At 47.3% G+C, this 27,423-nt stretch overlaps 1 protein-coding gene across 5 annotated transcripts in view; it reads left to right on the plus strand.

The window, feature by feature from the left end:
- Nucleotides 1-27,423, plus strand: part of ACHE (acetylcholinesterase (Yt blood group)) — a 62,178-nt gene that overhangs the window by 26,961 nt on the left and 7,794 nt on the right. For 3 of the 5 annotated variants that reach the window (XM_073562429.1, XM_073562431.1, XM_073562430.1), the window contains exons 2-3: nucleotides 4,541-6,073; nucleotides 6,179-6,348. In XM_073562429.1, the coding sequence (XP_073418530.1) occupies nucleotides 4,563-6,073; nucleotides 6,179-6,348 (1,681 nt within the window). In that variant the 5' untranslated portion in view covers nucleotides 4,541-4,562. Of the gene's footprint in view, nucleotides 1-4,540; nucleotides 6,074-6,178; nucleotides 6,349-9,926; nucleotides 9,993-26,220; nucleotides 26,467-27,423 lie in introns of those variants that run through there. The other 2 variants (XM_073562433.1, XM_073562432.1) reach the window with 2 other exon arrangements.

A 27,423-nucleotide genomic window follows, 5' to 3' on the forward strand; every position in this document is an offset into this window, starting at 1 on the left:
AGGTGTCCTGGCTGTTTCAAGTCACTTGTTTCTCCTTGCAGAATGATAGAAAATCCCTTTATACCTAAATCTGTGGGTCAGGTGAAGGTGGGATGAGTTCAAATATCATTGAGTATTTAATCTGCATAGCATGTCCTTCTGTTCTGCAGGTCCACAAACTAGCCTGGTACAATGTGTAATCAACATATCGCTAAACATCTATTCAATTACCTGATGTCCCTGTCCTCGAGAGAAAACCGAAAATTAGTTACACCAAACCTACTCAATGTCCATAGCCAGGCTAATACAAAGTCTTTCTTGTCTCCTGACCTACTGAAAATGAACATCTGGAAAATTAAGAGAAAATGCAGTCACACTTTCTGTATTTCCTGGTGGTCTATATGGGGACAATTGTCTTAATGCTATAATCACACATCTAACGGTTGTGGGGGAGGGTATGAAGAGAAATATCCTTCCCATTCCTGAGGGAGTTACTGAAGGATCTACTGTACTTAACCAAGTATTAATAGATCCTGCTCTGCTTCCTACTTTTAGACAGTTCTCAGAATTTCAGCTAACATAATGTCCCAACACTCATCTGTATAGCCCACAACACTGCCATATAGTGTCATGGTAAACCAATCCACATCATATTCCATTTAACAGACACCCCGTAAATTGCTGTAAAACCATGAGTGTTAGTTTTCTTCTTTGTCTTATGGTCCATGAGTGAGTAAAAGGCTTTGCAGGGACCTTTGTCCAGTAGACAATGCTAGTCCTTGGCTGTCCATCTTCTCCTTCCTGACCTGGCACAACATCATTGCAGTGTGATGTCCTCCCAATTCCATCCACTGACATCTTGCTGGGGCTGCAAATCAGGTAGCAGGTGATTCAAATTTGCAGGACTCTGTAGGCTAAACTCCATTAGCCAGGTTTCCATCCACTTAAAACATCTTCTTTTTGTGGGTTCCAGTTGGGCAGGTATGTCATACTCAAATGGTGGGCCAAAATTAAAAGCTTGGACAAAGTCGGGGGCCAATCTTGACATTAAGTTTTCTTAACAAATATAACAAGTGTTCTTTAAACTTGTTTCCATATGAGAGCTCTACATCTTAATAGATGTTGGCATAAAATATTGGAATAACATGTAAGAACAGTAAAGGGCATATCGCCTAATTTAAACATGTAAAACCTTGAATAATACAGATGATAAAGGTTGCCAACAAGTTCCCCCATCACCATGATGACCCTACTGTATCCCCAACAAAGAATGGTGACCACATCATTCTTCAACAGTAATCCCCACACAGCGCTCCATTCAGTATATTGGCCACAAAGTGTTCTGTACAGTATGGACCCATAACTAAAAAAAAAACCTTTCATGTCCCCCCTGCTGCTCCGATGCCTCAATCCTCTGTACAGCAGGTGCATTGTAATGACATCGTGCCCGCTCTACCATGTCATCAGCTGACACTCCCTCAATCACTGCTTTCAACTGTATTGGCGTTTAGGATGCCAATATAGTTGAAAGTGCATCACTTGCCGATTTATACATGCTCTGAGGACCCAGATTTGGCCCTCAGGCCAGAATGTGACATGAGTGACTTGGAGTCTAGTCTCTCCACCCAAAAAGAAGAAAAATGGAATCAAGACTCGCGTCCAAACTATAGTCAAGTGCTCCTTCTCGTCATTCCACCTTCATTTTGTATTTTCTGGAATGACGCCCTGTCAAATCTTTGGCGTGATGGTGGTTTTCCTCTTCTCCTGCTCTTCCTTGCGGCTTCTCTCCTCCCTCCCTCTTGCTCCCTGTCCAGCTATTTCATTCATTTCATTAGCCATGTAGGGAACCTGCTACACTTCCCCTATTAGTGATGCTTTTGCAGAGGCCTCGATCTGACATCTTGCAGCTCATATTCACATCTGCAGTCTCAAACACAATGCAGATTTTCCCCCCCCTCCCCCACCTCGTAATACAGTGTTGGTGTGGAATCCATGCAATGGTGTTGTGTATGTCTCTTGCGCAGTGACAGGCCTTGTTGCTATCTTTGAAGGATTTCCTGCTCTTCAACAAGCTGCTGTTTTCTATCATCTCACTAATTGCCTTATGTCTACTTCAACATTGAGCAAACAGACAGTGATGACTCTCCAGCTTGTGTTAGACATAAGTCCCTGTAGCAGGTCGTTACATGGACATGACTGACCAAAGGGCGTTGGGTACATGCAAAAAAAAAAATTAACTAACAATGGAGTTTGTGTGACATCAAGTTGTGTTCAGTAGCATGTTATATAGGTCCCATGGTATCAGATATGCCACTGGAGAAGTTGGTGTTGCACACAGCATCTGCTTGGTTAGAGGACCACAAGATACCTTGGTGCACAGTAGCTGAGTGGTCCTGAGGAGCCTTGGGTTATATCTCTGGTCATCTTGGAACTCAATGATGGCATTTAAAGTCAAAGACTGAGCCTGGTCCCTTGCATTTTGTGGAGAGTAGGTTAGGATACCTAATAAAAAAACATAAAATTCCCAAATGTCCACTGTACCCTACAGCAGGTAAGATATGAGATTCCAAGCCAAAGCCTCAATATCCATGGCCTTGTAGATAAAAATTATCACAATGATGCCTTTTGACTCTTGGACTAGGAAAGAAACAAGTGATCTTGCACCCTTGAGTGATGTGATGGCCATGTCTATGCAGTTGCACCACCACTAGATATTCCTGTAATTGATGCTTTCCTGGTGACAGATTATCCTTTATATGCTCCTGAAAACTGGCCTGTAAATGACAAACCCAAACGACAAGGTCTATACACTCTGCGGGCAGTGAGGCGTATACAGCGTTGGTGTGTGTGTGTGTGTGTGTATATATGTGCATGTTTAGTGAAATGTTATCTGTGAGCTGGCCCGAAATAGACAAGAGACAGCTGCTGGATATGTCTTGCTCCCGGTCTTTCTATTTAGCCCCACCAGCTGAAGCTGACAGTGAAAACAGTCAAGGGAGGATAACCTGGGTCAGTACTTGTCAGAAACCACACACCGTAATCTCCCCTTGATGTCTCTAAATGGTGGTGGTTTTGCAGTGTGTTCATCAAGGGGGATTCGAAAGGATACCACTGCATATACATGCCGATAATATCCACATGTTATCTTGCACCCTGACCCCTAGTGTTATGATTGTTTTAGCTAATGTCTGCAAAATTACTCTTACCCTAGTAAAATCGGGTATATCTGGGTTACAGTATTTGGACATGAGTCTGTAAGGTCTTGTCAGGAGACCTGCAGTCCGTTCTGGAATTTTGGCCCATAAACGGTGACATGCCCATCTGAACCGGGTCGTAGTGTGGGGATGTAAAAGCTCTTGGTAGGGAAATAAGGTGGAATCGAATGTACAGATGCTCATTCTGCCATCTTGGCTGCTGTTTCTGCAGAGCACAATAGGATTATATTGGTCATCTTCTAACTTCTGCAATTGCGTTGACATTAAGGATAGGCCTATGGATTTTTGTGCCCAGGATAATGCCTCTTGATGTCAACTGCCAACACTACACAACTGGTCCCTTTAACAACAAGGAGGTTTTTTTTTTTTTTTTTTTTAATATATATTTTTGTTCTAATGTCACTTTGCGTTAAAATGAATGTATTTTGAAAAGACCCAGATACTCTGGCAATTGGAACTCCCACCAGGTCCATACTGTTCCAGTCACTGCTAGGTGATGTAGCAGACCTTAGATTATGTAGGATATCAGATTGTAAATTTTACAGACTGCAACAGATCTATGTTGCACTGTATCAATCATGAGGGCTTGCCTTGGTTTCCTACTGTAGTGATATCCCTGTGGAATTTTTGTTTCTATCTTAAGTGGGCATACACTCTGGTCACCTCCCGTAGTGGAAAACCTTGCACTAGGCATAGTCTAGAAAGTTTCACTGCCTCAAATATCCATTCAATATATCATACTAAATCCAGATTTGTGGTAGGGAAAAACTTGACAACCATGAACATCTGTTACATTTTTCTGGACCTCAAAAGTGCCCTCACCAGTTCTGTGATAAAAAGGCACCCTACAGTCTCCTCCCTTAACTTCACACACCCTCGTCTATTGCTCTCCATAAACCTCCTGTAGCTGTGTCTAACACTGCGTTTACATGGTGAGGTTACAGCTGTTGCAAGGTACTTGGAAATTGAGGAGTCACAAGTTGGTGGGAAAGGGAGGAAACTCAAAATTAAAGATTAGAAGGTGAAATGGGCATAGGAACAACTGACTGTCCTTGGGCTCCTTTTGGGTTTTTAATGTTTGTTGTGGCCTTAGTAGGTTATCCATCTTTGTCTTCTCAAGCTTCTCCCCTACCCTGTTTCTTCCTCTCACTTTATCTCCTTGCAACAAATTCTCGTTATCTCTCAACCACTTATGATGTTCTAGGAAATCTGTCCATTTTCCAGAGCGTTACTTATTTTTTTTACTCTTTGGTTCTGGTCTAATTTTGTCACTATTTTTTTGTAATGGGAGGTGACTCTTAATGCAAAACTTTCTATTTTATTTTTTTCTGCTTGCTCTTTCTCAGGTAACTTCAGTGAGAACCAGTCATGCAGTTCTTGTCTCTTGCAGTGTTTGGTTTCTGCACCCTCTCTCTCCTCTTGTCTCATGTGCTCTGCCAAAGTGACTCTGTACTTCTGATCACCACCCGTTCAGGTAAAGTGAGGGGTACCCGACTAAATGTCCTCTCCAGCCATGTCACTGGATTTCTGGGAATTCCATTTGCCGAACCACCCGTTGATAAGCTAAGATTTCGACGGACAGAACCAAAAAAGCCATGGACTGATGTTTTTGATGCCACCAAATATCCTAATGCATGTTACCAATACTATGACACCTTGTATCCTGAATTCCCTGGAATGGAAATGTGGAATCCTAATACGCCCATGAGTGAGGACTGTCTGTACCTTAACGTTTGGGTCCCTAACCCACGCCCAACAAATGCAACTGTCATGGTCTGGATCTACGGTGGTGGCTTCTACAGTGGATCTTCTGCTCTTGATGTCTATGATGGCCGTTACCTATGTCACACAGAAAATGTCATAGTGGTTAGCATGAACTACCGTTTGGGTGCATTTGGTTTCCTGACATTGACACCAGGAAATGCAGATGCTCCAGGGAACGTGGGCTTATTTGACCAACGCCTGGCACTCCAGTGGGTTCAAGATAATATTGTATTTTTTGGTGGTGACCCTAAAACAGTTACTATCTTTGGAGAGAGTGCTGGGGGTGCCTCTGTTGGCATGCATGTCATCTCTCCAGGTAGCCATAAATTGTTCTCCAAAGGTGTACTGCAGAGTGGTGCTCCAAATAGTCCATGGGCAACTGTTACACCCCAAGAGGGTCGACGCCGGGCTGAGCTGTTGGGAAAGTTGCTAGACTGTAAACAGGGTAACGACACAGAACTGTTGATCTGCCTCCGGACAAAAGAACCACAGCAACTGATTGATCATGAGTTTTCTGTTTTTCCAGCGCCAGGTGTTTTTCGTTTTGCCTTTGTCCCTGTGGCTGATGGAGACTTTTTCCCAGATGCCCCTGAAACTCTGATTAATACAGGCAGCTATAAGCCTTGCCCACTAATTGTAGGTGTCAACCAGAATGAAGGGTCTTACTTCCTTCTATACGGTGCTCCCGGCTTCAGCAAGAACAACGAGAGCTTGATCACTCGGGAACAATTTCTTGGTGGGGTGAGAATGAGCGTCCCAGAAGCCAATGACATTGCTCTGGAAGCAGTCGTGATGCAATATACAGACTGGGCAGATGAGCACGAGGCACTAAAAAACCGGAAAGCTTTGGACCAAATTGTGGGAGACCACAATGTCGTTTGCCCCGTTACTTACTTTGCTGGAAAGGCGTCGGAGTTTGGAAACAGGGTTTACGCATATTACTTTGACCATAGAGCATCAAACATCGCTTGGCCAGAATGGATGGGTGTTCCACACGGGTACGAAATTGAGTTCGTCTTTGGTCTTCCTCTGGAGCCGAAACTAAACTACACCAAACAAGAGGCAGAGCTGAGTCGTCGGATTATGCGATACTGGGCAAACTTTGCACGGACAGGGTGAGAATGAGCACAGCAAAATCTGTGTAATGAGATGGTGATGTGAAAATACTATTGACTTCAATTGTTAATATGTTCGTTTGTTTTCTTTAATTGCCCTAATAGGGATCCAAATGAGAAAACTAATGGCCGCCTGTCAAAATGGCCTTTGTACACTGCAACGGACCAAAGCTATCTGGAACTGAATAACAAGCCCTTCCAGAACCTGCAGGGAATAAGGGTGCAGACATGCACCTTTTGGAACCGTTTCCTGCCCAAGCTTCTGAACATCACAGGTATGGTAGACCATCATGTCTAGTCTATGGACCACACTCGTCAATGCTTGTATGCCAGTATTTGTGCTTTAAAAAGTTGAGGTTTGCATAATTTGACATGATAAAATCTTGACTCTGGTCTCATGACATTTTCATCCAGCTCCAAAGTGGGCGAAGCTAGGACGGGTTAGTAAAAACTGTTGCTTGCCATGCCACATGTCTCTCCCGTCCCTGCTAGAGTAAGATCTGTGGTGGGGCACAAACGCATGTACACTTGTCAGGCTCTCATGATTCATGAGATCGGTTGGCATCAGATCTCTGCACCTCTTCAAGACCTGCGTGAACAGTGCCGGACTGGCAATTCTGGCAAATGCCAGAAGGGCCTGTCTGGTCATGGGCCGCATTGTCTGCTATGTTAACAGAATCGGTGTTCTCAAGACACCCATGCTGTTAAAAGGGAATCTATCACCACTTTTTTTTTTTTTTTTTTTTTTTTTTTTTGCCCTATTGGCTGCCGGCATAGACATTAGGGGCTTATTTACAGCATTCTGTAATGCTGTAGATAAGCCTCCAATGTTACCTGAAAGAAGGAAAACACGTTATATTATACTCACCAGGGGGGCAGTCCGGTCCGATGGGTGTTGCGGTCCAGTACAATGACTCCCTCATCTCCCGTCCTGAAATGGCTCCGGCGCATTGCTCTGCCCTGTTGAGAGCAGAATTGTGCAGTGCGCAGGCGCCAGACCTCTCCCAATGCCTGCGCACTGTAGGACTCTGCCCTCAACAGGGTAGAGCAGTGCGCTTGCACTGGAGCCATTACAGGACGGGAGAAGAGGATGTCATCACATGAAGAAGGGAGGCGCCGGACAGGACAGCGACACCCACCAGACCGCCCACCTCAGTGAGTATAATATAACGTGTTTTTCTTACCTTTCAGGTTACATCGGAGGCTTATCTACAGCATTACAGAATGCTGTAGATAAGCCCCCAATGTCTATTCCGGCAACTGAAAGGCTAAAAAAGGGGTGACAGATTCCCTTAAGAGTTGTGATGAAGCAGAAAGTTGCTAACTCCATCACTTACCCCAGCAGGCCACGGGTATCATTAGAAATATTGGTCTTGTAGTTAATCTTTCTTTCCTCCATCCAGGGTAATATAGCTCATCTGGTTCATGGGGACAACATGGGCCTGTGTGGATTAAAATGCCAGGACTGAATTTCAGCCCCAGTCCATACCGGTGTGTGAACAAGGCATGTCTAGATGAATCTGGCCTGAAATTCATAATCTGTGTTGACTAAGCCTTTTCAGTTGCCTACAGAAGCTGAAACTACCATCAAGATTTGGTTATCACTGATAATCAAACCAAAAACTACAACTTTGTGAGCCAGTCTGTATATATTGTGTGTAAAGCTTGGGCTAGGGGAAAATGTGTGTAGATGGGTAGGTAGCTGGCTTAGTGATAGAAAACAAAGAGTGGTTATTAATGGGGCATCCTCAGATTGGGCCAGGGTTACCAGTGGGGTACCACAGGGGTCTGTACTGGGCCCCCTACTATTTAATATATTAATGATCTAGTGGATGGCTTACACAGTAAAATATCAGGATTTGCAGATGATACAAAACTATGTAAGGTAGTTAACACAAAGGAGGACTGTTTGCAACTACAGACAGATTTGAGTAAATTGGAGAATTGGGCTGAAAAATTGCAAATGAGGTTTAACACAGATAAGTGTAAGGTTATGCACATGGGAAGGAGAAACAGATGCTACAATTACTTACTAAATGGGAAGCTTCTGGGGAAATCAGACGGGGGGGGGGGGGGGGAAGACTTAGGCATCTTAGTCAATAAGAAGCTAAAATGGAGTGCCCAGTGTCAGGCAGCTGCCACCAAGCAAATGGGGTCATGGGATGCATTAGAAGAGGTCTGGGGACACGAGATGAAAACATAATTCTCCCTCTGTACAAGTCACTCGTCAGACCACACTTGAAGTATTGTGTGCAATTTTGGATGCCGGTGCTCAAGAAAGACATTACTGAACTTGAAAGGGTTCGAAGGCGGGCTACTAAAATGATAAATGGAGTTGGTTCACTACAATACCCAGAAAGGTTATCAAAATTAGGTCTATTTACTCTAGAAAAGAGAAGACTTAGGGGAGACTTAATATATGTACAAGTATATCAGAGGGCAATACAGAGATCTCTCCAATGAACTGCTTGTACCAAGGACTGTGACAAGAACAAGGGGGCATTCTCTTCGTTTGGAGGAAAGACAAATTCTGCACCAGCATAGAAGAGGGTTCTTCACGGTAAGAGCAGTGAGGCTCTGGAATTCTCTTCCTGAGGAAGTGGTGATGGCCAACTCACTGAATGAATGTAAGAAAGGAATGGATGCTTTTCTTGTGAGTAACAGTATAGAAGGTTAACATAATATTATAGGTAGATGGTTGACCCAGCTTAGGGGAAGGAATTTTTTTCCCTATGGAGAAAATTGGCTTCTACTCTGTGGGTTTTTTGCCTTCCCCAGGATCAACAATGCAGAACAGCTGCACTAAAAATAGGCTGAACTAGATGGACATAAGGTCTTCCTTCAGCCTTCAAAACTATGTTACTATGTATACCCTGCCTATCTAGTCTTAGGCAGCATAGATCTTGTCATAGCTGAGATCTACCAGTTGAGCAGAAACATGGCATGCCCGCTATACTCCTTCCAGTCTCTGCCTGTTATTAGTGTGATCTTGAGTACTGCCTGTGATTAGATAGGAAAGTCTTGCACTGAGGCTTTAAACTGACAAGGCCTGTCAAAATTGATGACTTTGGCCAATAAAGGCCATAAGATCTACCAGTTTGCTATGTGTATATATACTCTCCTTCCTGCTATTGTTAGTCTTGCCTATCTAGTCCCAGGCAATAAAAGACCTGCTTTTAGCCTTGATAGATATTTGTTGGTGGACCCCATCAATTTTGACAGTGATTACACACAAAGCTCACCACGAGATGTGGGCATACGTGTGTACATGGTGTTAATGCTGCCTATCTTGTCTCCAGCAATACACTACTAGTGTGTAAAACCACTTGTATAATCGTGTGGGGGTTCCACTTGTATGTCTCCTCTGTATCTTGTGTTTTTAGGCAGCGTTTTTGCTATTGTGTAATGTTGGCTTGGCTATCAACATTCCTATACTAATTATGCATGCTCTAACACTTATCGCCTCTTTTAATTTTATGGATGCTCATGACTGCTTCTCTTAACCCCTTTACAGCCAGCAGAGCTAATTTCCGCTTTTGTACTTTTTTTTTTTTTTTGGCTTGTTGGTCCCCCTTGGGGGACTTGAAGATGTGTCTGACTGCTTGTGCTATCTACAGCAATGCAGTCTCCTCAGACAGGGTCAGAAGGCGCTCCATAATGACTCACGGATCACCAGCTGACACGACAACCCTTCAGCGGTGTGAGGCCGCTGGCGACTTCCATACGTTTATGGTGGCTTTCGTGAAGGGGTTAAAGAGAACCTGTTGGCACTGTTTCACGATATAAAGTGAAGATCTGTCTATAAATGCACTTATTCTCCAGCTTAAGGGAGACACTCTTTTGCTTTCTGTAGAGACCTGCTTGACGCCAGTGAAGCTGGACTGTGCATGTGACGTGGCGCTGCGTCGGCCTTAAATGCGTAAGACTCGTATTTTCCTGTCTCTGCATCTCTCCGTTCTTGCACTCTGGCCCTTGTTGGCCCCTGTTTGCCTCTTCTATCTACATTTGTCATTCACAAAAATCGAGGACCACACCCCCTTGACTATCTTATTGAGGACACACCCACTCGACTCATCTGAAATATTTACACAGGCCGTATCTCCGGTCTGGAAAGTCACAATAACAATAGAGCAACATCGCTGGACTCTGGAGAAGAGCGGCGTTTACCCCAGAGAGGATGACCATTTATATGGCAAGTGGTGCCCTCGAAGAATAGATTGTGGGGTTTTATTTTCTGTAACATCCCATAATTCACTTCACATGACCTCACTCGCTGGCGATGTTAATCTTTAACATGTGTTACGGAACAAAAACTGTTCTAAATCCAATCCAAGATATTTTAGGAATCCTTTACCCGCTCCCATCTGTTAGTCCACGGATGATGTATCTTTTGGAGTGCCCATAGTCTGACATTCTCTGTTAAAGGGGAAACTCGCACCCCACCCCCTTAGCACACACTTTTTTAAAATTCACTTTTTCCATCCTACATGACAGCACCACAAGAGAGGGGATCCACCCAGCAAGGACAGGAAACCTTCAAGATAAAAGGGCGGCTCCTCTCTCCACATCAGTTGGTTTCCTGTCCTCGATGGGGAACCCTCAAGATGAAAACCTCTTGAAGATTCTAGAAGAGATGATGCCTGGGTCGGGTGATTACTGGCAGGGACTGGTCTGCTACATCCATCACCTGGTACTGGTAGTCGCCTCGGGGGGCCATATATTCCTATGTCGCCCCAGGGGGAGTGCATGGCCACAGCCCGTGAGGCAGGTGCCTGGGTGAAGTAATGATGCCTCTGAGACCATGGTTCGTGTACCCTCCCTGATGACCGAAACTTGCCCCATAAAAGTCCACGGAGGCCACTTTCCGTGCTCCCTCCCTGTCGACATATAGTGGCCATGCAGCCTGTGAGACACATCGGTGTCCAGGCAGAATTAAAGCTCCTCGAAGGCTATGTGGGTACCCTCCCTTAGACAGGCACTACAGAAACTGCCCTGATGAGGAATTACCTGATTTCAGTGGTGGCAGTGGAGATGCTTCACCCAGTAAGGCCAGACTACAGGTATGATGGGCAACAGCGGGACTCTCCAATCCAGTACCCGTTATCAGTGGTGGTAGTGCTGTCGCTTCTCCCGGTAAGACCAGTCAGCAGGTTGACAGGCGACTGCTGGGCTCGCTGATCTGGTACACTAAAACAGTGGTGGCAGTGTGACAAACCACACTACATGAGAGCTGCTCGGGGGGTCCAGGGCGTCAGCACCGAGAACAGTCCGCAGTTATGCACCAGAAGCATTCCAGGCACATACCGGAAGTGACCCCTGACGCGCACCAGAAGTGAAGGGTGCATGGGTCAGGGGAACGCGCATCGCCGGGTGCACGTTTCAGCAGCCGCGCTTATGCCCGGAGGCACGGGCACTGCCGGAGGGGAGCGTGCCGGAGAAGAGCGCGCATACACCCGAAGGGGGATGAGGGTACCGGAGGAGAACGCGCACCAGATGTGGTTGCCGGGTGCGCGCAAAGGCCGGCTATAGTGCGCAGGCGTGGGGGCATAACCAGGAAGCACAAGCGGCCGGCAGGTGCAGGATCGACCAGGCGTACCAATTGGTTAGTTTAAAAAAAAAAAAAGTGTGCTTTTTATTTATAGGCAACAGGAAGTGCTGGCAGGCGTCACTACACCAGTATTGGGTTGGATGTGACTGCTCTCATCACAAGACAGCAGCAGCTAAGCAGTCTATAGAATGGAGGGCCTTTCGCTAGAGCACTTGCAGCCGTGCCAGGAGCCGAAAGAGGCGGTCACGCTCAGAGGAGAAGAGCCATACACGCCGCAGCAGTGGGAGCCGCTTGGCAGCGCACGGGCGGATCGTCGCCACAAAAAGGAGGGGTCCCTAGTGTCTTTTGGAGACAGTGAGAAGACCAGTCAGCCTCCAGATCCGATACCTGTTCTGTGATGCGTCCGAGTGGTCAGTGAGCTTCGAGAATGTCCGGTACTCTAATGTACTCTCTTGCTCTTGTCTCCTCTCTCCCCCTCTCTTACTTACATTGGTGGGGTGGAGTATAGGAGGTCCCTAAGAAGAGTAGGGGAAAAAATTAAAGTGTCCTTTATGCAGTAGTCCCTTAGGAGCATCCTGGAATAAAAGATTGTGCCAGGATTGTATTAACAAAACAGTAGCGGAAGAGACTCCATCATTCTGACAGTCTGAGAACCCTAATTCAAACAGAGGTTTGCAAATCGGTGAGGGCATTGCAATCTACGGATAGCAAAACTAGAGCGCTCCAGCCCCTCAGTGGTCTCTCAGGAGGACTCCACAGGGCCAGAGGAGGACACTCTGGTGATACCATATCTGGACAACTTCTTGATAGTGGGAAGAAATTTCTCACTGTCAGGAAAAAGTCAAAATAGTGATGGAGACACTACAGACCCTGGGATGGCAACTGAACCTCAAAAAATCCAAACTGGTACCAGCAATGATCCAGAATTTTTTTTTTCTTTTTTTTTTTTTGGCTTAACGGTGGACTCGGTGGTACAGGAGTGTCACCTCCCAGAGGGGAGAGATCAAAAATCTAATCATGGCAACATTAAAAAAAAAAAAAAAAAAAAAACAGAAATGACTCTGAGGAGGGTCATGTCGGTGTTGGGGTCCCTAACGTCCTGCATACCATCAGTAAAATGGGCCCAGTTTCACACAAGAGAACTTCAGTGGTGTTCTACAAAACGATCTGAGGCTTCAGGGACAGTTGGAGCAGAAGCTCACCCTCCTGGACCCTGTACTCCAGTCACTCAAGTGGTTACAGAGTCCTCACCAAGAGGAGTGCCCTGGACATGCACGCACACACCCCCTCCAGAATAGTCACAACGGACGCCAGTCCTTGGGGCTGGGGAGCCCATCTAGACACACTATGGCTCCTGGGTCCAGGAGGAAAGTCTCTATCCTCAAACGAGTGGGAGCTACTAGCCATCAAAAGGAGCAGGAAGGATTGACACACCTAAGAGGACATCATGTGAGAGTCCTGTCAGACAACCATACAGCAGTCGTATATGTGAAGCACCAGGGGGCACCCATCCTCGGTCCCTGATGCGAATAGCAGGAAGGATCATGGCCCTAGCAGAACACCAGTTCCTCTCATTATCGGCCCTGCATACTCTAGGCGTAGACAACCTGAAGGCAGACTTTCTGAGCAGGAACCACCTGAGGCAAGGAGAATGGTGCCTAAAGGAGTCCATTTTTCAACAGACTGTGCATATGTGGGGGAAACCATCATAGATCTCTTCGCCTCAAAAACCAACAAGAAGGTTAAAAAATTCTGCTCCCTAAGTCCAGCAGACAGGCCGTTGGCAGTAGACTCCTTCAGGATAGACTGGACACCAGGTCTCATGTATGCCTTCCCTCCAATATGCCTCATTCCAGCAGTTCTGAGGAAGATCAGGGAGGACCAAGCCAGAGTAATTATGATGGCTCCTTTTTGGCCAAAAATACCATGGTTCTACTGGCTGAGTGTCAGTAATGGACCCATGGGTCCTCCCAGAAGATCACAACCTGCTGACACAAGGTCCCTTCAATCACCCTCCAAATTCCAGACTGAATTTGACAGCCTGGAATTTGAAAGGTCACTGTTGAAAAAAGGTTTCTCAGCGAGGCTAGTATCCACCTTACTCAATAGCAGAACCAGTGACTATGAAAATATATGGAAGGGTATGGAGGAAATTTTTATCTACCTCAGGCCCAAGTACCGGTAGGGGCAGTACTGGAGTTTCTGCAGAAGGTTAGAGTTGGGGTTAGCGGTCAGCACCCTCAAAGTTCACATTTCAGCCCTGGCAGCCTTATTCAACTATGACCTGGCAAACAATAGATGAGTGACCAGGTTTATCCCTGCCTGTACTAGAGCTGACTCTGTCCTGTCTCCTAGGACTAAATTTAGATCCCAGGGAGGAGGCTTATCTCTGGAAGAAAGTCTATTTGAACCGCTAAATGCAGCGTCAGATAAAGTGTTAACTTTAAAGACAGCCTTATTAGTGGCACTCGCATCGGCCCGTAGGGTCGGAGACTTACATGCACTATCAGCAGACCCGCCATACACTCAGGTCATGGGCGATAGGGTTGTGTTAAAATTAGACCCAGCATACCTCCCTAAGGTAGTGTTGAAATTCCACAGGGCTCAGGAGTTAGTCTTGCCATCCTTTTGTCCTAACCCCAGTAACCAGAAGGCGGAAAGACTTAATTTCTTAGACGGTAGATGTATTTAGAGATGACAAAACCTTGGAGAAAACAGAGGGCCTTTGTCTCATACCAGGGGGCAAGGAAAGGCCTTAAAGCCTCTAAGCGGACTATAGCTAGATGGGTGAGAGGCCATCATGCTAGCATATAGTAGTGCAGGCAGGGCTGTTCCAGAAGGCCTAAAAGCCCACTCCACGAGGGCCATGGCGACGTCCTGGGTGGAGAGAGCTAACGCCTCCATTGACCAAATCTGTAAGGCGGCCACTTGGTCCTCTCCATCTACCTTTTTCAAACATTACGGATTAGACCTATCTGCTACCTCTGATCTCGCATTCGGGAGAAGTGTTACAAGCAGTGATCCCTCCTAAAGAGAATACAAATCTCTAACTCTCTCGTGGTGCCGTCATGTAGGATGGAAAAACACAGGTATTGCATACCAGGTTGTGTTTTCATGAAACATGACGGCACCCTTATATTCCCTCCCTATTGATCACGTCATTAGTTGGGTGCATTATACACTCCCTTGGTGTTGGGAATCTAATAGCGTAAAGGATGTAGTTATGTGTACAATAACCTGCGGAGTTCCCCTCGTGATCAGTAAAACTGATGCGGAGAGGAGCCGCCCCTTTTATCTTGAAGGTTTCCTGTCCTCGCTGGGCGGATCCCCTCTCTTGGTGCCGTCATGTCTCATGAAAAAACACATTACCTGGTATGTAATACCCGTGTTTCCAGCTGTCCTTTTTCCTCATGCTTTATACTGCAGTTTTTTTTTTTTTTTTTTTTTTTTTTTTTTTTTTCTTCCTCCAGTAAATTAGATCAATATTCTCCCTCACTGGCTCTTCTATTTTATAAAGTACCTGCTGCACATAGAGGGTAACCAGCCTCACTATGGGGAATATTGGGCATTAAAGGGCCAGGCTGCAATTGAAAACATGCTTCCCTTTTATATCCTGGAAATCCTAATTATTTTTTGCAAGGTTTCCCACCTACAAAGATTGGAGAGGTCTGTAACTTGTATCGTAGAGACACTTCACCTCTGAGACCATCTAAAAGAAAAATCATAATTTGAACTTGATATTTGGTACAAAAACTTCTTGTTTGCAATTAGAGGTCAGACGTTTCCTGTAGTTCTTCACCAGGTTTGCACACACTGCAGCAGGGATTTTGGCCCCCCTCCTCCATACAGATCTTCAGTTCTTTCAGGTTTTGGGACCGTTGCTGGGCAACATTGAGTTTCAGCTCCCTCCATAGATTTTCTATTGGGGTCAGGTCTGGAGGCCAGCTAGGCCACTCCAGGACCTCAAAATGCTTCTTACTGAGCTAATCCTTAGTTGCCCTGGCTGTCTCGGATAATTGTTGTACTGGAAGACCCAGCCACGACCCATCTTCAGTGCTCTTAAACATGGAAGGTTGTTGGCCAAAATCTCACAATACATGGGCCCCATTCAGCTTCCCTTCAACATAGTGCATTTGTCCTGTCCCCCTTTGCAGAAAAGCACCCCACAAAGTATGATTTGCCCCACCATGCTTCAGTTGGGAGGGTGTTTTGGGGATTGTACTCAACCTTAACTCCACTTGCAGAGTTGAGTATCCAAAAAGTTCTAATTTTGCTTCACTTATGACAGGGAGAGGGATACACTCAGCTAGGACAGGGTTTTAAGTGGGGTGTAGGTTTTTTGGACTTGCCCACTCCTGTCCCTCTACTAGAAGAGCAGGCTGTGGGCCAGCCTTCAGGTGATGGATGCACTATCCATAGGTCCAGGTGGCTCCTGGGTATACATGCAGGCAGCACAGATGCTTATGCAGAGCATGTCTGGATCTTCCGGCTGCAGTCTCAGTGGTGAGTCGATCTTCCGGGGGACTACTCTGCTGGCATCAAAAGCAAGGTCCACTCTGAATGGGCGTGCCCAGGTGACTTCAGGAGTGTGCCAGAAGCAAGATGGCGGCACCGTGGGCAAAAAATGCCGGCCAGGAGGCTTGGGGATTCAGCGCCTCCTGGCTGGGCTGTGTGGAGGGGAGGGGCACATTTTCAGGACCAGATGAGGTGGAACCGGGAAGTGCGCCCCCCCCCCCCCCCCATAAGAAAGGATAACTACAAGAAGGCACATGGGTTTAGTCTTGCTCCATCATGGCGTACTCAAGAAGGCGACAGCAGCATGCACCACTACGGTTGCATGGGCATACTAAAGGGAGCAGCTGTTTCAGTCAAGAGTAGAAGGTTGTAGGACTCCTCGGTATCCAGGAGGGATGTCGTATGTACCCCTGATCAGCCTCCAAATCGGTACCCTTGATGTGACAGTGAGTGATCTCTGTGAATGTTGCCTGTTCTAATGGGGCCATTTTGTTGCTTGGCCTTCCTAGGCCCCTAGTGGGATCACAAAGGAAAAATGGGGCACACTATGCAAGACCATGCTGGCAATGCATTGGCAGTGTCTGCTCAGATTGCATCCAAAAAACATCATGGATGAGACTTCTGACTGCCGCAAGTCCAGTTAATAGCAAGATTCAAGCAGTAGGGGGATGGCTCTCCCTTTCTTCCTGCCTGGGTGAACATTTTCCCCCCCATCATTGAGTCTTGTGAAGGACAGTTTGAAGATGACGTTTGTCTGTCTGCCTCGTCGGACCTTCATAATACCCCTTGAAGTCGCCAAAAGAAAAAGTTGCCCTGGAAACAGATCGTGGGCTTTTTTTAACTGGTTGCGAGATTCTGGTGGAAGGAAAGGATTTTAGTCCTCCATTTTAAAAAGAAAATAATAATCCGGATGGTTCCTTCCGAACTATCAAGCTCGGCAAACTCAACCGGTGAACTGTAAATTGCTCCTTCAAGATGGAATCGGTGAACACGGCTGTAAAGCTGTTATACCACAATTATTTCATGTCTCATCAATTTGAAGGATGCATATCACATCCAAACTACCAGTACAGAGCTTCTGTTCGGGCTGTCAGTAGCTCCAAGAACTTTCACCAAGGTAATATCGGAGGTAATGGCTTGGCTTTGAACTCGGAACACAGTTATCTAAACGACTTGTAGTAGGAAAGTCAGTACACCACTGCAGAGCAGCTGAGAGATGTAATGGTGGACCTGGAGGAGCTTGGTTGGATGACTAATGATCTCTAGTCTAGACTAAAACCAGAAAGGATACAGTCCTTCCTGGGCCTGGTTTTGAACGCCAAGCACCAAATCTGTCTCTTACCAGAGGACAAAACAATGACACTGGCACTGCCGGCAATAGATCAGCTAAGAATGACCCTGAAAAGAGCAGTCTTTGCTAGGATCCCTGACATCCTGGCAGTAAGATGGGCCCAGTTTCACCTGATGCAGCTACAGTGGGAGTCTGTCTGCACAAAGGTCGTTAAGATATTTAGAAAGGAAATTTCTTTCTTGGACAGACAGAACTTGTCATCAGGGGCCCAGTGGGAAAGACCCATACAGGACATAATCACAACAGATGCAAGCAACTCTGGTTGGGGGGGTACACTTGAGGAATCACACAGTTCAGGGGGACCTGATCTTCTCTAGAAAGAGGCCAGGGATCAGACCTGAAAGGGCTGAGGATTTCTTCCCTTCCTCTTCGCTCAGTGTCCGGGTCATGTCAGACAATCTAGCAAACATGGCTTATCAACCACAAATGGGGAAACTAGGTCCCATACCCTAGTGATGGCAGCAGACGGTCTTCAGCTAGCAGATCACCTGTTGTCCCTTACAGCACTTCACATAAGTGTAGGGTTAGTGGGGCAAGCTGGGGGGGTGGTCCCTCTTACCGCGCAGAGACGAAACAGACAAGATGGAGGCAGGTACTGGGTACAACAGGTCCAAGTTTATTTCTGCGTGCCGTCCGTCTGACGGCCCTCACAACATATCGCTCTCTCTCGGCCCTCCGCATCCAGAGCCGCTTCACGACACAGCACAGTACCTCACTCATGGCCCTCTATATTCAGAGCCGCTTCACACACCGTGTTTCTCGCCGGGGACGTATATATACGTCCTGTCCTTTCCTGACTTAGTTACAGCTTCCGACACTGTGGCTGCCCTAAGCCAAATCACCAACAGTCTGTTCACTGGTCAGACGTCGTACTTTACACGGTGTGCCTATTCCCTTTATCTCGTCTCTGTTGCGGTCTATCTGTCAGGACCACCCCCCTGTGCTCTCTCCTTAGTCCCCCTGGTCTGGATTCACCTCACAGCGCACAGACCGTCGCAGTCCTCCTGTCACTGAGGCTCCCCCTGGGGACTGGAACTTTCTGGAACCCTCCCTCAGTATTTATCGCTAACCCGGTTCCTTGAAACTGTCACTGTCACCACGCCCCCCCATGACCAACGGTTTCTAAAGCCCTAAGCTGTTGTGAAGTCCTTTGCTCACACTCCTCCCTGCCATCTAATGGTCAACCCAAGGTACTGCACGTCCACTACACTTTCCTAGCTGTTTCCCCACTGTAATAACTGACACCTACCTACACTGTGCAAACCTTTCCTTCTTCACTCTGACTAGTCCGTCCATCAGGTCACCTTCCCTACACTCCTCCCTTCCTTTGTCCATTGTCGTCCTCGACAATCGTCATCCCTGCCTTTGTCGTTCTGAAGCTACACCTACATTCTGTTGTCGGACCAGCTGTTGAGCCAAACCCACCATCTGCGGGGGCCGAACCATACTGGGAGCACTATGCTCTGAGCAGCCTACTGCTACTCACCAGCGCGCACGCCACATGACAACGTCTTTCAAATTGGGCTAGGTACACCCATATTCTCTATGGCGTGTACCTTCCCCTACTGTCACCTTCCACTATTCGGTACACCATGATCGAGGTCTCTTGCCTTCCAGATCATTACCAGCGCCCGCCTTCCTCCTTCAGGGGTGTCCGTGGTGTTGGGCACCTGACCTAGGACGGCTGTCTTCCTCACGCCTTCCAACTCATTTTCCTTTCTTTCAATAACATGTCATGGTCGGCGTCCCGGTCTCCCAGACCTCCTCAACTCTTAGATCCCTACCGGATCTCACTTTCCTTTGGTCCCGCAGACCTTCCCTTACCCGGACCTGTTGCGTTTTCTTGTGCATATTGTACACCAAAACAACTTTACAATATCACAAGTACCATATCTATATCTATATCTTCCTTTTCTTTTAAAACCAACATATAACATATAACAACATAACATGGCAGATCCTCTTTCTTCCTCCCCCTTCCTTGGACCTGGACACTCCTCTGCTTTTCCGTATCCCCGTTCTGTCAGGTAAACATATCTTCGTATATAAAGAACATAGAAAGAAAGAGAGAAAATAGTTGCATCAGATAAACAAACAAACATTTTTTCCTAAATGCAACTGTCCTTATAACCTGTACAACGGTGCATCGAACTCCTGACTGTCCACTGAGAGTGGGATAGACTGAGGTGAGGGCTCCACAGCTGTGGAACTCCTGGGGGAACCGAGAGTGTCCATATCAGTCCTTTTTCACGGGGGTCCGCTTTGCTCAGACTCCGCCAGTACTGCCACTGCATAATACCCGCGGGGGCAGTATTCCTTATAGTAGGAGACTAAGTCCCCTTCTTTCAGGGCCCGGCCATGACTTATGGATGCTACGTTCACGTACACTTTCTGGCCAGACTGGTCATGAATGAAACCGTACCCCCTGTCCGTGTTGGTGTACACCAGCCGTCCCCGGGATCTCTCCACCGCCATGCCAGCCTCCCCTTTTGAGTGAAGCAGGCTCCATACCTCCTGCTCCCGGATCTTTTGTTTTATCACCTCCGCCACCCAGACAGAGGGGGTCGCGCCAGTCCCAGAGTCCGGTGGGTGGGACCTTGCCGAGAGGGCGTGGATCAGAGGCGGCCGATTTCTGTGGCTGCTGGGGCCGGGTGGCGGATGGGAGCAGCCGTGTTTCAGGGGGGCTGGTCCACAGGGCCTGTCACACAGGCCACAGCCGGTTCTAATGCAGGGTAGGCCGCATCCAAAACTTCTAACGGAGCCGAAGTAACGGCCGGTTCTAGCAAGGCAGCTCTCGACAAAGGGAGCGCAGCAGCGTCTTCTTCGGCTGTACGCCGCACTGGTAGCTCCGGGCGGGGTATCTCAGGGACTTGAGCGGGGGCCTCGCTCAGTTCCGCATACACCACGGGGCCTGTGGTAACTAGGCCTTCCGGTGCGCAGGGGACCGCGTGCTGCAGCAGAATGGTGGGGGCAGCCTGCGGAGGCACTGATGGGGCCGGGGGTACTCTCACCTTCCCCGGCGCTGCAGCCTCCTTCCCATCATCACACGGTGGCCCCCGCAGCCTCCGTTCCTTGCTCCACTGTCCGGCGGGCCGTTCCTCCGGACTCGGGAGTTCCGCTGTGAAGTTCTCTGCTGGTATTTGTGGCAGCCGCTCTCGCTGACTCCGCTCCCCAGCTCAGTATTCTGCGGTTCACCCGTGGCTCTGAGGGCAAGTTCTGCTCCATCTCTCACCTCCATTGCCACTCCAGGCGGCCGATGCCCCGGCACCCGCAGCGTCTCATACCGTCCGTTGGGCAGCAATCGAATGGCGCCAAACAGCCACAGCCAAGTCCTTCTTCTGTGCCACTCCTCCTGCTGGGTGGGGCATTGGCAGGCCTTTCCACCCATCTGCTAGGGTCCAGTACATGGGAGCGTCGGCCTCCGGGCACATACTGCTGTCCACGGGGATACGTTGGAGGGGGTCCCAGTCCATTCAACACAACTGCAAACACCCGGACCTCTCCCCTGCGCTGTAGTAATGCCACCATCTTGCGCAGCTCCTGATACCGCCCCGGATCTTCTGTCAGCACCACTGAGTCACCACAGCGCTCCCAATTTGTAATCCAAAGGTAAGCCAATTGTAATCCAAACAGAATAGTCCAAGTCCTTTTCCATTCTTTGAGGCAGGCCTGCCGCAGAAGATGAGGTATTAGCGGCGGCGATCCTGCCAACTACGCCAAATGTAGGGTTAGTGGGGCGAGCTGGGGGCGTGGTCCCTCTTACCGCGCACAGACAAGATGGAGGCAGGTACTGGGTACAACAGGGCCAAGTTTATTTCTGCGCGCCATCCGTCTGATGGCCCTCTCAACACATCGCCATATCGCTCTCTCTCGGCCCTCCGCATCCAGAGCCGCTTCACGACACAGCACAGTACCTCACTCATGGCCCTCTATATTCAGAGCCGCTTCACACACCGTGTTTCTCGCCGGGGACGTATATATACACGTCCTGTCCTTTCTCCTTTCCTGACGTAGTTACAGCTTCCGACACTGTGGCTGCCCTAAGCCAAATCACCAACAGTCCGTTCACTGGTCAGACGTCGTTCTTTACACGGTGTGCCTATTCCCTTTATCTCGTCTCTGTTGCGGTCTATCTGTCAGGACCACCCCCCCCCCCCCCCCCCTGTTCTCTCTCCTCAGTCCCCCTGGTCTGGATTCACCTCACAGCGCACAGACCATCGCAGTCCTCCTGTCACTGAGGCTCCCCCTGGGGACTGGAACTTTCTGGAACCCTCCCTCAGTATTTATAGCTAACCCGGTTCCTTGAAACTGTCACTGTCACCACACCCCCCATGACCAACGGTTTCTAAAGCCCTAAGCTGTTGTCAAGTCCTTTGCTCACACTCCTCCCTGCCATCTAATGGTCAACCCAAGGTACTGCACGTCACCTACACTTTCCTAGCTGTTTCCCCACTGTAATAACTGACACCTACCTACACTGTGCAAACCTTTCCTTCACTCTGACTAGTCCGTCCATCAGGTCACCTTCCCTACTTTAGGAGTAGAGGAATACAAAGGCAGACTTCCTGAGTCGCAAGGGACAAACGGGGAGAATGGTCTTTAAAATCTTAGATCTTCCAGCCGATAGAGCTCTCTGGCTGCCCCCCAAGCATGAACTATTTGTCAGCTTACACAACAGGAAAGTGAGGAACCTCTGTTCATTAAACCCAAAGGAAAAACATCTGTGGTGATGCTCTTCAGATTCCTTTGAAATTCAGGATTGCCTATACACTTCCTCCAATAGCGATGATTCCAACAGTGGTGAGGAGGATCAGGCAAGGGTGATTCTCATTGCTCCACTTTGGCCAAGGAGACCATGGGTTTTACCTTCTAAGGTTAATGTCTGTAAGATACATGGATCCTGTTGTAGATCCCAGACCTTCTCACGCAGGGTCCAGTATGCCACTCATGAAGGGCTTTCATCTATCAGCATGAAATTTGAGGAAACTTAAGAGTCAGAAAGGTTAGTCTCCACCCTGTTTGAAGAAAACCCAATAACTTCAAATTTACAGCAGGACATAGAAGAAATTTCTAGAATCTTCAGGGCTGCCTCTTGGGATAGGACTCCAGTGGGACCCATTCTAGAGTTTCTGCAATCAGGGCTGGAGTTGGCAACCAACACCCTCAAGGTACAGGTCTCGGCCTTGGCTGACCTATATAACTGTAATAAGTGCACACGCTGCAGATTCACCGGTGGATATGTATCTGCAGGTTTGCTACCTGGACAATGGAATAGGTGGCAAACTGTAGCAGAATCCACAGAAAATTGACATGTCAATTCTCTCTGCGGATTCAAAACTCCAGCATTTCCGCAGTCGAAAATCCGCAACATGTGCACAGCAGAATGTAAATCACATAGACTTACTTTGTACTGTACACTGTCTGCAGTTCCGCAGCGGCCAAATCGTAGCATGTGCACATAGCCTAAATAGATGGGTGCCCCGACTTTATAAAATCCTGTGGTAGGTCCAGATGGGTTAGTCCAAAAATTCCACGGTGTTTTAAATCTAGTACTAGAGGCACTAACTAAAAGACCAGTTTGAGCCCTTACAGGATTCATCTACCAAGTTCCTCATGCTTAAGACCATTTTACTATTGGCTCTGACATCTGCCTGCAGGGTAAGCAGTACACAGGCCCTGACAGCAACACCCCACCACCACCTCCTCATACACAAGTGAGGATGGGATTGTACTAAAACATGACCCGGCCTATCTTCCCAAAGTAGCTCTCAAGTTCCATAGGAGCCAAGACATTATTTAGCCTTACTCTTGTTATAGCCCTAGGAGAGGAAAGATTCCATAGCTTGGATGTGAGGTGGTGTCTGGAGTATGTCCATGACCAGTGAGTGGAGGAGGGACCAGTCCCTGTTTGTAGCCTTTCAGGGTGGTAGCAGAAAGGGGAACGGGGTATCCAAGGGTACCATTGCCATATGGATCAGGGAGGCCTGTTATGATGAGTCACCGAAGGAGGAAAAACAAAATACCAGCTAAGTCCAGAAAAACCAGAGAGGTTGGCAGCTATCGGATTGCAGACCCCTGAACCTAGCCACAACTAGCAGTAGCCGTGGGGGGTTCCTACGGTGCCCTAGACCCCCTCGATCACAGCCGGAGAACTACATAGCCTAAAGACAGAAAGGGGAAAAACTAAACTGCCCCAGAGCAGACCCCCAAAGCAATAGGCAGCCACCAACATTTTAAAAGACATCAATAAACTGGAGCAAGTTCAGAAAAGAGCGACCAGAATGGTGACCGGTCTGCAAACCCTGTCTTATGAGGAAAGGTTGCAGGATTTGGGAATGTTTAGTTTGCAAAAGAGAAGACTGAGAGGAGACTTAATAGCTGTCTACAAATATCTAAAGGGCTGTCACATTGTAGAAGGATCACCTTTATTCTCATTTGCACAAGGAAAGACTAGAAGCAATGGGATGAAACTGAATGGGAGGAGACACAGATTAGATATTAGAAAACTTTTTGACAGTGATCAATGAGTGGAACAAGCTGCCACGAGAAGTGGTGAGTTCTCCTTCAATGGAAGTCTTCAAACAGAGGCTGGACAGACATCTGACTGGGATGATTTAGCGAATCCTGCTTTGAGCAGGGGGTTGGACCAGATGGCCCAGGAGGTCCCTTCCAACTCTACGATTCTATGATAATGACAGTGAAGCAAGATGAAAACACTAACACAAAGATAGCTTGGGCCCCATCTTTTGCTCAACCTAACTAAATAGGACAGGAAAGCTGCTGTCTGCCATCCGCAAAAACCCTATCCAAAATGTGCCAACCGACTGATAGGAAAAACAGGCCCTGAAGTCGCTAGGCTTCAAAAGACTATATCAGCACTCAGGTATATTCTGAAGACAGAGCAAAAGATCAACAGATCAGAGACAAAAATGGAATTCAGCTCACCCCCGGCCAGGGATGGCAGAACTCCCAAAAAACAAGGCAAGACAAAACTGAGTACAAAGCAGAGCAGAAAAACTTAGCTTTGAGACGCAGGAATCCGACTGGTCTCCAAGAATCCAGCAGGATCACCAGCAAGGCAGAAGGGCGTCAGCTGCCTTATATCCAGTCCTCAATTCCAGTCATCATCTAGCTGCCCTGGTGTTTGGTAATCAGCCTCACTACCTTCCTTCACCAGAGGAGGGAGTTCATCAGACCTCAACGGTGAAGGGGAAAAATGAACTCACAACAGAGGCCACTAGTTTATCTTGTACTACAAGTGGTGCCCCAGATCCTGAAGGCATCAAGGCTCACTCCACCAGAGCTGTGGCAAACTCCTGGGCAGAAACAGTGGCGGTATCTATTGATCAGATCTGTAAGGCTGCTACCTGGTCCTCACCATCTAGCTGCTTTAAGCCCTGCAGACTTTTGTTAGAAGGGTGCTGCAAGCAGTGGTCACTCCCTAAGGTGTCTCAATTCTACAGTAATCTCAGGTGTGCTGTCATGGGTGAAAGGGGGGGGGTTTACCAGTAGCCATTTTTTTTTACAGAACCATGATGGCACCCGTCTCTTAACGTATTGGCCATGTGTAAATTAACCCAGAGGTCCTCTCGTGCTCTGTAACTAACTGAAGTGGGGGGGGGTACCTCCTTTATTTTGGTAGATTTCCTGTCCTATCTGGGTAGATCCCTCTTGGGTGTGTGGTCATGGGTTCTGGGGAAAAACGCTACCGGTAAGTAATCTTGGTTTTTTTTTTTTTTTCTCGTCTGACCACATGACCTTGTCCTAGGTCTCCTCTCGATCATCCAGATGGTCATCGGCATGCTTCAAACAGGCCTGGACATGTGCTGGTGTGAGCAGGGGGACCTCGTGTGCCTTGACAATGTAGTATGTCTCCAACTATAATTGAGATTTTGGTCCCAGCTCTCTTCAGGTCACTGGCCAGGTCCTCCTGTGTACTTCTGGGCTGATTCCTGACCTCTCTCAATCATCCTTACCCCACGAGGTGAGAACACGTGGCGCCCCAGACCAAGGAAGATTGACAGTCGTCTTGTTTCTTCCATTGTCTTAACACCACTAACAGTTGTTGCCTTCTCACCAAGCTGCTTACTTATTCTGTAGCCCATCTCAGCCTTGTGCAAGTCTACAATTGTCCCTGGTGTCCTCTTTGTTCTTGGCCATGGTGGGAGTGAGTATGGACAGGTCTTCTTATACAGGTAATGAGTTTTTTGTTTCTTTTCTTTAAGAAGCCTCCTACTCAAGTCTGAGAGCCAGAATCCTTGCTGGTTGGTCAGTCATAAATGACTTTATTTTGCATCGTATTGCATGAAATATGCAAGAATCATAGCAATGTGATTTTCTGTTTAATTTTGAGTTTCTCGCAGGTGAAGTGTACCTACAATAAAAATTACAGAACTCTTCATCCTTTGTAGGTGGGAAAATGTGCAAAATCGACAGTATCAAATACTTCTCTTCCCCACTGTCTTTAAAGGGATTGGAGGGTGTTTTTTTTTTTTTTTTTTTTTTTTTTTTTGTTTCTCCCCCCCCCCCCCCCCCCCCCCCCCCCTTGACAAGCAAGAGCACTGGGATGAGTAGAGTTATCATGGGGATACAAACTACTCTTACTGGGTAGTGGGGCATTTAATATAGATAATGAGTGGCTATTGCTGAGAATTGTTAGAATTGCAAAAGGCTGTATTTTTTATTTTTTCCTAATTCTGATCTGACGTCTGACTTTCTCCCTCCCTCTTATAGCACCTGCTGGGCCCTGCTCAAACTGCCTCCAGGACGGCCCCCTTGTGGTGCTGGTCACACTGTGCGTTTCTAGTGCAGTTTAGAAAGGGCTAAATGCGAAGTCCCAACTCCCAATGGACTGACCGCAGCACAAGAAAAGTACCTCCAAGCAGATATATCCCTGCATGCTTCTTCATCTGTTTGGTGCCTATCAAAGTTTCATTTCTTTTATTCATTCAATAAATTTTACCCTTTTTATGCTTTTAACTATTTTGGCTTTTATATATTTATTTATTTTTTATCTTACCATTTCACCTTCCTAAAACGACTAAAAAAAAAAAATGCATGGCTCTGACTCGTTCATCAATTTTGCATGCGTATTAACCCCTTGTACAGTGTGAGCATCATGTTAGAAGCGGCACCACCTATTGGTCACTTGGCGATGACTTTCAGGACCCTGGTCCAGGCACTGCGCTTGCTCCCATTGCCACGGATTACCAGACCCTGCAAATCTCCTTCCTCCTGGCTCCCATTATGCCTCTTTTATTAGATGCTGTGACGTTGTGGATGTTCCCAAACACTGCAACAATGGTGATGCGCTAGGGATGCTGGCATGGGCCTCCAAAATAAAAAATAAAAAAATTGCATCTTAAAGTTAGTATATTCAAGCAGACTAGTAACTTTACGCAGACCCCAATTATCCCCAAAAAGTGGGTGGTAAGTCTGACAAAGCATATAAGGGCTACAGAGTCCTTGTCTCATCACCAGCAGCGATCTAGAGGCTGAACCCTCCCTGAGATTGAACATAAGTGCTGGCTCTCGCCTGCGGCAGGCATTGCTAAAGGGCGGACAACGGCACCATGGGGATGCTCTGCTGCTTCATTGACACTATGCTGTGAGCTCCCCCTAGTGGTGGCCGCAGACAACAAATATTATAGCTATGCCAAAACAGAAAAAAAGTCCCCATAAGTCCTTCATGTGTTACAGATATTTGGATTTTCAATGCCTTCATCCAAACTTTATTTTTTTGTTGTTCTGGTGGTGCCCACTTCAAGCACTTAATCCCAATAAAATACATAGTGATATACCAACACACTCAAAAGTATCTGTAGTGTCAAGGAAATACTAAATGATTCTCTAAATTATAACTTTAAGTGAAAATGTGGTTTTTCAGCACACTGGAGTCAATATTTTGTAGGGTTTTTATTTTTCTGGGGTCTGACT

This window comes from Dendrobates tinctorius, unplaced genomic scaffold, assembly GCF_039654945.1.
Source record: "Dendrobates tinctorius isolate UK_male_01 unplaced genomic scaffold, ASM3965494v1 ptg000351l, whole genome shotgun sequence".
Lineage (NCBI taxonomy): Eukaryota > Metazoa > Chordata > Amphibia > Anura > Dendrobatidae > Dendrobates > Dendrobates tinctorius.